The sequence below is a fragment of the Rattus rattus genome, chromosome 5 (assembly GCF_011064425.1).
Source record: "Rattus rattus isolate New Zealand chromosome 5, Rrattus_CSIRO_v1, whole genome shotgun sequence".
Lineage (NCBI taxonomy): Eukaryota > Metazoa > Chordata > Mammalia > Rodentia > Muridae > Rattus > Rattus rattus.
The window spans coordinates 20,245,777-20,259,230 of NC_046158.1; the positions used below are offsets into that span (position 1 = coordinate 20,245,777).

Consider the following 13,454-nt stretch of genomic DNA (forward strand, 5'->3'; position numbering starts at 1 on the left):
TATTTGGAGGAGTTCATTCTGTCTTTCTTTCATCACAATAATTTTTAATGTTATTTATTATTTATTCATTTGTTTGATTATTTTTATTATAGCATGCTAGAGAAATCAGTTCTCTCCTTCTACTGTATGGGTCTAGGAAATTAAACTCAGGTCATCAGGCTTGTCTACAAGTTTCTCCATGTAGTGAGCCATTTCACTGGCCCATCTTCCTCCTTCCCTCCTTTCTCTCCCTCCCTAGCTCCCTTCCTTTCTTTTTTGATTCTGTTTGCCTTTCTCTTCACCCCGTCTTTTATTTCTTTCTTCTGTTTTTCACTTTGCATCCGATGCTATACTTTCATGACTGAATTGAGCTTTTCATTTTGCAGAATCCTTTAAGGTTTTAAAGTTTTATAATCTGTATCTAGAGGATAGCCCATCCCACTGGCTTAGTTTTTGAATTTCTGTATTCATAATCACTCTACTTTCATTCTTGCTTCTGTTACTTTGCTGCCTATGTAGGCAACCATATAACTATGTGTATGCACATTCCTAAGTCCTCATGTAAAAACGCAATTTTGTACAAGTCAGCCTTGCCATCATTCTGTGTATAATTTTCAGTCTTTCGCCAAATGGCTGTAAATTCTTTTTTCATAGTCATTTTTGTTCTGTTTTATACAACTTACTCTCATGAATACTATTTTCACTCTCATTTGATTCAATTATTTTTATTTTCTTAATCTTTGAGTAAAAAGTTGATTTTACTTTAAAGTGTAGTTTGTGAGACTCTTTTTTCCCAGATAGAGGTGAAAACATCCAGAAAGGGCACTAATGACAAATTGAGGAAATGATTCTACTCAGGTCTACCGTGATGAACCTTCAAAGTTGCACCATCAAAAGTCTTACCTCAGCATGACAGTGACTCAGGAAAGCTCAGTCCCTGGAGCTGTCCAGTGAGAAGCCAGCAGTGTGTCATTACTTACTGCTTAATTTCCTTTCCCTTCTGAGCTTCATGAGTTTTCCTCTCTCCAGGAGGAGATTTCCATCCTGAGCATATAGCTACAAAAGAAAAGAGTTCAGTGTCTCATTCACTGGACACAAGTGCCTTTAGAAGAAGCAGTAGAGGTGCTGGCAGCCTGCATTTGCCCCTTTATAAAAGTTCTTAGAACTTGTTAAGCCCTCACAGTAAATCTGCAGGCAGAACCACCACAGAATCAGTGTGAACTTGAGTGTAAATATTATGCCATTTTAAACTGTAATAAAATTTCATATTTATTAAACATTTTAGTGACAGGTAAATTGAGATATTGCTTATAAACCATTTCAAAGTATACTACAATCAGCCGTTGCTACATTCTAGGCGAGAATATTTTAATCGATCCCAAAACTCAACTCAGACTCTTTAACAGTCATTCTTATTAGTGTACCTACCTCACACACTTACAACTCCTATCTATTTTCTGCCTCTATAGATTTGTCTGTTTTGAACATCTTCTAGAAATAGAATCAAACATATGTGTGCTTTGATTTCAAGCTTGCGCCACTTGGCACACATCAATGCTTGCTTTGTTTATGGCTGAATAATGTCTATTATATGGTTATATAATACAACATTGTATATTCATTCACGACTTGATGGGCAAGTGGATTACTCCCATTTGGGAAGTTACTATGAATAACGCTGGCATGAATATTCATATAATTGTTTTTAATTGACGCACATTTATAATTCTCTTCAGTGTATAAGTGGGTTTGGAATTGCTAATTCCTATGGTTACTAAATATGGAAATATTTTTTAAAAAATTGAAAAACAATCAAATGCTTCACAAAATGCCTGAATTCATTTAAATATCCCACCGTCTGTATATGAGGGTTTCAGTGTCTACAATTTTAACATCTGTCTTTGTGACCGTAATCAGTTGTGAAGTGGCATGAAAAGGGTTCTTATTATCCTTTACGGTGGTGTTTGCCTGCTGACAGATGCGGGGGGAATACTTTCAGATCATCGTGAGCACTCACTCTCCATCCAGACAAAAGTACCTGCCTAATCACATCTTTTAAATATGAGCATCCGTGAGTTCATCATTGGGTCTTATATCCCCCTTATCTATTTGCATCTAAGTCTCTCATCAGATCAATGTTCTCCTGTTGTCTTTGCTATCTTCTCCCCATTTTCATGGGTGCCTTCGAAGTACAATTTTAAATCTAATAAAATTAAATATATTTGCTCATTTTTAAAGAAATTTTCTTTTTCCTAAATGAAGGTAACTAAAGTACAGTTGTATGTATTCCTGAAAGAGTTGCATAGTTTTAGGTCTTACATTTAGTTATATGAAATAACATGAACAATATATATATATATATATATATTCTGTAATATTTTATGTATGGAAACACAATTTCCCAATACTACCTCTTGACTAAGACTTTTTTTCCTGTAATGAACAACTCTCTAGGAATTGGGCTCTGGGCCTCTGGGCTTCCTCCAGATCCATATGTTTCCTTTGATGGCTTCTGCTTATTCATTTCACAAGGCTGCCATGGAGCTAATGAGGCAAGGCATCAATACACATTTAAACATATTTTTCTCTTCTTAAGTCAACAGGTCAGTTAGACTGTCTGAATCAATGAGTTCCACGTTGAGTGTCAGGCTGTCTTTCAACCAATAAGACAGACAGTGATCAAAAAACATACTTGACATCGATTCCTGGTCTACCGTGATGAACCTTCAAAGTTGCTCCATCAAAAGTCTTACCTCAGCATGACAGTGATTCCTGGTCATGATGTGCATGTAAATCTGTGCAGTACTATACACACCCAAATGAACAAACATGGTATACAAAAACACGTACACACACAAGAATAAAAACTAAAACAGAATGATAAAGGAAAGAGTGAGCAATCAAGTTTATTAGCACTGAGGCATCTATGCAGCGGCAAGCAGGTCCAGGACCCTGCTGGTGACTGTGAAGTACAACTGGCTATTTTAACTTCAGCGTGTGTCATCTCTGACACAGCCTGTCATGCAGTAGAACTTGCCATTGAAAATAATGGCAGACCTGTAGTGCCCTAGTCAGGAAGTCTATGACACAATTATTTGGGACCTAAATGTGTTCTTCTATGGATTTTGTATCCATTTTAATAGGATATGACAGGATATGCATGATTATTTTTATATGTTTTATTTTATATGCATTCTTAATTTTCATAGTATCAGCTATTATTGCAGTAAGGTTGTGCAATAAAGGCCAGAGTACAGCACAAAGTGGCCAGAACTGCATATCTACTATTAATCACGCTCTGTAGGTATATTGAGTAGTTCTCCTGTTCTTGACAGTGCTTACATATATCCTTCTCAGTACGAGGCTGAGTTTGGCTCCCCTTTCTCTGACAGTCTTTCATGTACTGGGTATAGGTACCTACGAAACCGAATCTGTTCCTGTGCTCAGTGATTTATTTCCTGTATGGACAAAAGGATCTTGATACAGAAAGTTCATGGAGAGTTTAAAAAACATGTAAAATGTCCTCTCCAAATCATTCTGTACCGAATAGCTAGTACTGAAGTCTTCCCGGGATGAAACACATTCAATTTATAATGAGTAGACAGACAAACAGAGAAACAGAACCAAAGAGTGTTGCCTTAAAAATTATGGTGCGACCGGTTCCCCTAGGTACTGCTCAGTACTCCTCTCCCGGACTCTCTGACCCAAGCGGTTGCTCTCTTGCTAGTTCTGGCTCTGTAGGGCCATAGGAACTAGCGCTAATTTATCTCAGCGACTCCAATCTGTCCCCAACTATTCTCTGATCCAGGCAGTCTGTAAGCCATTCCAGCATGACACCTTGCCACACTGGTCTCTAGATTTCATTACCGCACCCATGGGGTCAAATGGTACTAACCATAATTTAACTCTAGTTAGTATCTCTCTCGGCAGCTCTCTGCCAGCTGCAAAAATTGGGACCAGCTACTCAGTAAAATCAGGGCTCTAGAAGCCCAGCATGGGCTGGCCTATCACAGCTCCTTGCCACAGACTCTGCCCACACTCCCCAAAACACAGTGAAAGCAAGACTCAACAAACTGCAACCCAGCGGTCAGATTTCTGTGTTAAATTCTCAATCCACAATACATCCTCCCATATTAGCATGTCTCTTGCTGTCATTGTCCAGGTGTTATTTAACCAGCCATGTTGCTAAAACTTGATGAGTTTGCTTCTCTGACTTTTATCGGAGACACAATGCTAATGTTCTTACAATCTTTCTGACTCCTCCTCTGTAAAACATGTGCCCTAGGTGAAGAAGTTGTACTGTGCATATGTCACGGCAGTAGATACTGGGCACAATATAGTCACCTGTCTTCTGCATTTTGTTCTAGTGTTCCTTCTATTTCTATGTTGTGGAATAGTTTTGAGAGTATTTGGTATTTGGTCTTCTATAAAGATGTGATAGAATTCTCCACAAAACCCATCTGGTCTTAGCCTTCGTTTGGTTGGGAGACTTTAATAACTGCTTCTATTTCTTTAGGAGTTATGGAACTGTTTAGATGGTTTATCTGATCCTGTTTAACCTTGATACAGGGTACCTGTCTAGAAAATTGTCCATTTCATCTAGATTATCCAGTTTTGTTGAATATAGGTATTGTAGAAGGATCTGTTGATTTTTTGAATTTCCTCAGATTCTGTTGTTATGTTTACCGTTCCCTTTTCATTTCTGATTTTGTTAATTTGGATACTCTCTCTGTGCCCTCAGGTTAGTCTGGTTAAGGGTTTATCTATCTCGATGATTTTCTCAAAGAACCAGCTCCTGGTTTTGCTGATTCTTTGTATAGTTCTTTTTGTTTCTACTTAGCTGACTTCAGCCCGAGCTTGATTATTTCGGGCTCTCTACTCCTTTTGAGTGTATTTGCTTTGCTTTGTTCTAGAGCTCTTAGGTGTGCCCTAAAGCTGCTAGTGTACATTCTCTCCAGTTTCTTTTTGGAGGCACTCAGAGTTATGGGTTTTCCTCTTAGCACTGTTTTCATTGTGTCCTATAAGTTTTGGCATGCTGTGCTTTCATTGTCATTGCACTCTAAAAAGTCTTTAAGTTCTTCCTTTATTTCTTCCTTGACCAATTTATCATTGAGTAGAGCATTGTTAAGCTTTCATGTGTATGTAGGATTTCTGTTGTCTTTGTTGTTATTGAAGACCAGCCTTAGTCAATGGTGATCTTATAGGATGCATGGAATTACTTCAATCTTCTTGTAATTATCAAGGCCTGTATTGTCAATTTTAGAAAAGGTACCATGAGGTACTAAGAAGAAGATACATTATTTTGTATTATAGGGAAATATTCTATAAATATCTGTTAAATCCATTTGGTTCATAACTTCTGTTAGTTTCTCTATATCTCTGTTTTCTGTTTCCATGATCTGTCCACTGGTGTGAGTGGGGTGTTGAAGTCCCTGACTATTATTGTTAGGTGTAATGTGTGCTTTGAGCTTTAGTACGGTTTCTTTTATGAATGTAGGTGCCCTTGTGTTTGGAGCATAGATATTCAGGAGCAATAGTTCATCTAGGTGGAGTTTTCTTTTGATGAATATGAAGTGTCCTTCTTTATCTTTTTGATAATTTTTGGTTGAAAGTCGATTTTATTCAGTATTAGAAATGACTACTCCAACTTGTTTCTTGGGACTGTTTGCTTGGAAAATTGTTTTCCAAACTTTTACTCTGAGGTAGTGTCTGTCTTTGTCACTGAGGTACATTTCTGGTATGTGGCAAAATACTGGGTCCTCTTTACCTACTGAGTCTGTTAGTCTATGTCATTTTATTAGGGAATTGAGTCTACTGATGTTAAGAGATATTAAGGAATAGTGATTGATGTGACTGTCATTTTTGTTTTTAGAGGTGGAATTACGTTTGTGTGACTCCCTTCTTTTTGGTGTGTTGCAGGAAGGTTTGGTTTTTTTTTTGTTTGTTTGTTTTGGTTTTGTTGTTGTTGTTGTTGGTTTTTTTGTTTTTGTTTTTTTTGTTTTTTGTTTTTGCGTTTTTTAGGTTGTATTTTCCCTGCTTGTGTTAGAGTTTTCATCTTTCATCCTTCCTAAGGCTGAATTTGTGCAAAGATATTGTGTAAATTTTGTTTTATCATGCAATATTTTGATTTCTCCATCTATGTTAATTGAATGTTTTGCTGGATACAGTAGCCTGGGCTGGTATTTGTGTTCTCTTAGTGTCTGTATGACATCTGCTCAGGATCTTCTGGCTTTCATAGTCTCTGGTGAAAAATCTGGTGTCATCTCTAGGTCTACCTTTATATGTTACTTGACCTTTTTCCTTCCTGTTTTTAATATTCTTTCTTTGTTTTGTGCATTTGGTGTTTTGACTATTTGTGACAGGAGAAATTTGTTTGTTTTCTGGTACAATCTACTTGGAGTTCTATATGCTTTTTGTATGTTTACAAAAAAGCATCTCTTTCTTTAGGTTAGGGAAATTTTCTTCTATAATCCTGCTGAAGATATTTACTGGCCCTATAAGTTGGGAATCTTTGCTCTCTTCTATACCTATTATCCTTAGGTTTGATCTTCTCATTGTGTCGCTGGATTTCCTGGATGTTTTGGTTTAGGAACTTTTTGTGTTTTACATTTTCTTTAATGATTGTGTCAATGTTTTCTGTGGTGTCTTCTGCCTTTGAGATTCTCTCTTCTATCCCTTGTATTCTGCTGGTGATGCTTGTGTCTATGACTCCTGATCTCTTTCCTAGGTTTTCTATCTCCAGGGTTGTCTCTCTTTGCAATTTCCTTATTGTTTTATTGTTTCTGTTTCCGTTTTTAGATCCTGGATGATTTTGTTCAATTCCTTCACCTGTTTGATTGTGTTTTCCTGTAATTCTTTAAGGGATTTCTTTTTCCTTTTTAAGGCCTTCTACTGTGTTGTCCTGTATTTCTTTAAGGGAGTTATTTATGCCCTTCTTAAAGTCTTCTATCATCATCATGAGATGTGATTTTAAGTCCAAATCATGCTTTTCTGGTGTGTTGGGATATCCAGTATTTACCTTGGTGGAAGAACTGGGCTCTGTTGATGTCAAGTAGTCTTGGTTTCTTTTGCTTATGTTTTTGTGCTTTCCTCTCATCCTCTGGTTATCTCTGGTGTTAACTGGTCTTGCTGTCTCTGACAGTGGTTTGACCCTCCTGTAAGCCTGTGTGTCATCACTCATAGTGGTTGGCTTTCTCCCAGCAGGATCTGGGTACAGAGAGCTGGGGCACAGAGTCAGCTCTGGGCATGGGTGGAAACCGGAAGGATCTTGTCCCAGACTGTTCCTGGTTCCTGTGTCTAGAGTGCTCCAGGCAGGCCCCTAGGAGCAGAAGTGGTGGTATTACCTTTGCTCTCAGGTATGTCAGTCCTCCCAGAAACTGGCTTTCAGCTCTGGGCCCAAGCAGAAACCAGAAGGATCCTGTCCCTGACTGCTCCTAGGATCCTGTTTCCAGAGGGCTCCAGGCAGGTTCCACTTGGGCCAGTAATGTGAGCAGAAGCAGTGGTCTCCCCTGAGCCCTCCGGATTGTCCACACTTCTGAGAGCCTTGCTCTCTCCCCCTTGGGATCTGGGTCCAGAGAGCTGTGGGAATCTATCACTGTTTAAGCAACAATTGTTAATTCACTCAGATCTGCAGTTTCTGGCTTCAGAATAACTTAATCAAGATTGTTAAAAATTTAAAAAAACAGCCTTAATCTCTCAGAAGACAGTCTTGCTCCTGCCAACCAATGCTCTTTCCCCTTCACTACCTTCCAGAGAGGACTCTAACTAGGGCTTAGCTCCCAGCACTTGGTTCCATATTAATTTCTTTTATTTATTTATATTTACACTCCAGGTTTTATTCTCCTCTCAGTCCACCCTCCAACTGATCCATATCCCATACCTCCTTACTGCTTCCTTCCTTTCCCCTGTCTCCAGAAGGATGTCCCTACCCTCACCCCTACACCAGACCTTTAAACTTCCTATTTTTAATGGCTGTGAAAAATAGCATTGGGATTTTATTTAAGGTTTCAATGAGTTTGTGAATTTTTTTTTGAAATAATGGTCATTTTCACAATATTAATTTAGTCAATCTATGTGCATGTGATATACTATTTTTTTCATGTTTTTTCTTTCTTTAGAGATTTAGAAATTTCATTGCAGAATTCTTTTACTCCTTTGACTAAATTTACCCCTGTATATTTTATTTTCTTTGAGCTTATTATGAATAGTAGAGTTCTCTGTCTCTCTCTGTCTCTCTCTGTCTCTCTTTGTCTCTCTCTGTCTCTGTCTCTGTCTCAGTCTCTGTCTCTCTCTCTCTCTCTCTCTGTAATAAACGTGCACACACACACACAGAGAGAGAGAGAGAGAGAGACAGAGACAGAGACAGAGACAGAGACAGAGTGTGTGCACGTTTATTTCTGTATAGAGAATCTATTGATTTAAGCAATCTGATGCTGCATCCTGCCACATTGCTGAAACGACTGATCTCATTTTAAAATTTTCTGATAGAATTTCTGATATCTGTAATGTACAATATTATATGATGTGCAAATAGGGACAAGTTTGACTTCTATTCTACTTTGTATTGCTGTAATTTCCTTTTCTTGACTTAACACCCCAGTTAAAAAATATTATGAAAAAAGTTATTATGCTTTGGGCATAATACTGGAAAATAGTAGAAAGAGTGAAACTTTCTGTCTCATTTCTGATGTTAATGGGATTGCTTCAAGGTTTTCTCATGTAGCATGTTGTTAGCTGTGGGTTTCTTACACACTTTTTGATATGTTTGATATTCCCTATGAGACTTTTATCTTCTTATTTTCTTTGTTTCTAATTTCTACTCTGATTTTCATTTCCTCTGGCTGATGGCTGAGTTTAAATTTGATATGTTGTTTTTGCAAATTTTTGAGTTATGTCACTATGTCATTTATTTGTGAGTTTTTCATCATATGCATTTAAAGCTATAAATATCCCTTATAGGACTGCAAATTTCTATTAACTAGAAATTAGTTATGACATTTTCAATTATTTTTTCCTCAGTATTTTTCTTTGACCTATTAAATATTCTGCCATGAATTTTTTAAGTCTCCACGCATATGTTTGCTACTAAGTATTTCTTTAGTTTCAATTTCAAGTATTATTGCATTATGGCCAAATAGAATACACAGTTATTTTACCCTTTCTCAATTTGATGACTTGTATTATATACTAGGTGCTGTCTATTCTACATGTAGAAGCCAGATTCCATTGGCTTCTTCATATAATGTATGTTTTGTGTGTGTTTGGAAAGATTTTCATATATATATTAAATTTACATGATATATGGTGTCAACTGATTCTTATGTTTCTCTATTTTTGTTTGGAAAAACTATTAGAGAAAATGAAATATCAGCATCATCTACTGTGCATGTTATTTTTTCTCTTCAATACCAGTAGTATTTTTTTATCAAATTGTGTACACTAGCATTTTCTGCATATATATATATATACATATATATATTAAATAACAATATATTCTTGTTAATTGATTCCTTAATTAGCACAAAGGGTTCTTACCAATTTTTTAGGTCTAGTTTGAAATTCATTTTTGTCTAATAGAGCATACCAATGGCTTCTTGCTTTGTAGTTTCATTTGGTGGGGTATTTTTGCCTATGCTTTCACTTGAAGGCCATGTATTTTTAAGGCTATGATGTCATTCCTGACATCAGGTAGATGGATTTTATTTCTTGATGTATTTATTTAGTTTCTTGATTTAGTCATCAAGTCTTCCCCTTGGAAAGGTGAGGTCATTACTATTTGAAGTTATTTCTGAAAGGTGGACTTTTTTTTGCAACATTATATTGTGGAGTTTTGTTGCTGTTTGTGATCTCAATGGTATTTTTCATTTTAGAAATGTCTACTTTGTTTTCTTTCTACCGGCTCATTTTTATGCTTATGTTTCCTGCAGCCCAAAGTATGGCTTTCTATATTTTCTTTGCCTTTCATCTGCTGCTTAGAACACATTTTATGCTGTTTGTGTTATTGAAAGGTTTTTTTTTTCTCTTAGTTTTGTTCAGTGTTCTATGTTGGCAGTAATGTTTGTTTAGAATTTGATATACTTTGTTCTTGTGTCATCTGGCTTTCAAAGTTTGCTTCAAGAAATAAGTTGTTATTCTGATTGGTTTTCCATTATAGAGGACTTATTTGTCTTATGGTTTTTAATACTTTGCCTTTGTTCTGTATATTTAATGTGTAAACAGTGAGGAGTTCCTTTTCTGGTTGTGGATATGTAGTGTTCCATGTGCTTCTTGTATCTATGAGTAAGTCTTTCCTTCATATGATAAAGTTTGTTAATATTATCTTGTTGAAGAGGTCATCTATAGCATTTTCTAGAAATTTTCTCATCTATTACTACGATTCAAAGTTTTGGTCTTTTTCTGGTGCTGCTCATTTCCTGTATGCCCCCCCTTTATAATTTTTTTCTTACTTATTTAGTCTAGATTCTCTACTTTGTATTTGAGTTCTAATATTCAACCATCTGCTTAATTCATTATACTGATAAGATTTTCTCTTGAGTTTTCTAGTTGAATCATTGGCTTATCAATTCCATTCTCATTTTTACTCTTAGTTCTTTTTAATGTTTTTATATTTTTATTAAATTCCATTTTCAGGTTCAGGATTTTCTTCTTCATTTCCATCTGGGTTGTGTTTTTTTGTGAATTACTTAGGTGTTATTGGATTTTCAGCTAACATGCAAAAAATAAAAAAAACTTCACAGTGTTATAGATATGAAAACTCTTCCTATATTCTTTAATCAGATACTTTCAAGTGTATGCAAATCCAAGTAGAACAAGCACACTATTACCTTGTATAATTGAATAGAAATCAAAGGTTTTAAAGTTTATTTTTAAGTTTGAAATAAAAAAGAACTGCTTCCAAAATTCCAAAAATCCAAATATATATGTTTTATTAATTCTTTGGAGAAATTCTGAACATTCACCCCAATTCCTCCTCTAACTTTCCCCTCCGTCTTCCATCTCTTTTACCCAACTTTGAAATTTCTCCTTCTTCCTTCTTTCCTTTCTTCTTCTTTCTTTCATATTCTCAGCCTTTTCTTTTCTTTTTCTTTTCTTCCCCTCCCTTCCCTTCCCTTTCCTTTCCTTCCCTTTCCTTTCTCATCGAGTCTAGGTTGTATTGTCCAGCTAGTCTTAAGAATGGAACCTTAGCATGCAGTCAATCTACCAATGGTTGTATCCTTAAAGATGACTTACTGTCCTTCACCTCAGCTAGTAGCAGAGCTTCATGCTTACCTTTTCTCCTCTAGGTTGGCATTTTTCTACTTGGAGCTTTACAAGGTCTTTCCCACGGTTCATATGGGCAAGTGCCCTATTGTGCCTGGGTCTTAACAATCACATATGACGCTTATAACCTTGCTGATCTCTCTCTGCAATAATACTTGAGATGTGTAAGAAAGAGTATAAGTCATTTCCATATATGGCTGCATACTTCACAATCTCTTATTCTCAATTCATTGGCCGATTATGTATGAGTCGCTGTATTAATAGCTATGTACTTAAAGTAAAAGATTCTATGATGGAGGTTGAGAGATTCTTTGACCTAGGGGTATAGCAGTAAGTCATTAGAAATCATTTTTACTATGTAATAGAATTACTATTCAATAGAATAATAGGACCAAGTACTTTCCTTTATGACTTATGGCTTATCTGGCTAGGTACAAAGAACTTTTAACAATGAGTGACATCCTTTTGTTCTAATGGAGTGGGCCTTACATCCAATAAGAAAGTTAATAAATTGACTTTCGTCTAGAGAATTTTATTTAACTTATACAAAGTGAATTTATTTTCTTAATTCTACTAAAATACATCTAATTGCAGATTCTTTTGAGGCATTCATCATATTTTCTATACGTCATGAAATTCGAAGGATTGATCTGCATAAAGGAGACTACAGCCTACTTGTTCCTGGACTGAGAAACACCATAGCACTTGATTTTCACTTCAATCAAAGTTTACTTTATTGGACAGATGTTGTGGAAGACAGAATATACAGGGGCAAGCTGTCAGAGAGTGGAGGTATGTGGATTGCACTTTCACTGGATGATGAAGTTAGTTTTAAATAGCAATATAATATCAGATCAGAGAAAGTACTGAAAGAGCTTGAAGTGGCTTGAGACCCCATATGAACAACAATGCCAACCAACCAAAGCTTCCAGGGACTAAGCCACTACCTAAAGACTATACGTGGACTGACCCTGGGCTCCAACCTCATAGGTAGCAATGAATAGCCTAGTAAGAGCACCAGTGGAAGGGGAAGTCCTTGGTCCTGCCAAGACCCAGTGAATCTGATTGTTGGGGAGAGAGTGGTAATGGGGGGAGGATGGGGAGGAGAACACCCATAGAGAAAGGGAAAGGGGAGGGGTTGTGGATTTAGCTCAGTGGTAGAGCGCTTGCCTAGCAAGCACAAGGCCCTGGTTTCAGTCCTCAGCTCAGGGGAAAAAAACAGAAATGCAAATCAGAAATACCCAAGTTAATAAAGATAGAGAAAAAAAAGGTTTTAATTAATTTTTCATTCTGAGTTACCTCTGTATGCATAAAAATTGAAGAGTAAGTACATATATAAATATATTCTAGAGAAGTCAGGCCAAGACTTCAATTTTTCAGAAAGTTGTGGAGAAGAAAATTTGTATCCTATCAGGAAAAGAAAAGACTATTTTCTACATACCACTAATTTGATTTGGAATTAAAATATCTAATTATTATTTGGTTAACACATTTCAATTTTTTAAAAATTTTGTATTTTGCCATAATTAAATGTATTTCTCTTGTCTAATGAGCAACATGTATTGTTTTAGCTGAACCTGTATGGTGTTTCCTTTTTTGTGACTTTGCATTTGTACTTCTATCAAATTACTAATTTCTCTTGAAATCATCATTGCAATTTCAAAATAAGTTTTGTTTTGCACTTTTACTTAAAATATAGAAAATATCTCCTGTATCTTAACTTCATGTAGTGAATCAAAATAGAAATTTTAAAGAACAATTTTTTAACTCCTTAAGTTCATAATGAAAACAATTAACAGTGTCATAAAGAATACCATTAGAAAAGGATATAAAATAATTTGTTTGTTTGTTGTTTAAGTAGCAGATGAGTATATTTGGCAGATGTTACTCAACTATTGATTTTTATGTAGCCCATGCTAACAACTTTCCCTATTTTCTGCATCTTTTTTGACCTGCTACCTATCTCTTGACCCAGGGAAGACTCCGGGCTTAAGTTGTCTGAGGTTATCTGTGAAAATGGTGAGATTAACTATGATGTTTAAACAAAAACAGAAAATAAGGATAGTTTTTAAAGCACAGTGTATGTTAACTCACATAAACATTTTCTTGTTACTTCTCCCTTCAAGGACAGCCTCTTAATTAAGTTGTCCCATTCTGCCCAACCATAATTTATTGTTTTAATAAGTCTCTTGTTCTGCTAGGAAGGCCCTAAGCAC

The 13,454-nt window shown here is 36.1% G+C and overlaps 1 protein-coding gene across 1 annotated transcript in view; it reads left to right on the forward strand.

Moving 5' to 3' along the window:
- LOC116901382 (low-density lipoprotein receptor-related protein 1B-like) overlaps positions 1–13,454 on the forward strand; it is a 199,002-nt gene that overhangs the window by 72,009 nt on the left and 113,539 nt on the right. The window contains exon 5 of the mRNA XM_032903249.1: positions 11,833–12,030. Within this exon, the coding sequence (XP_032759140.1) occupies positions 11,833–12,030 (198 nt within the window). The remainder of the gene's footprint in view (positions 1–11,832; positions 12,031–13,454) is intronic.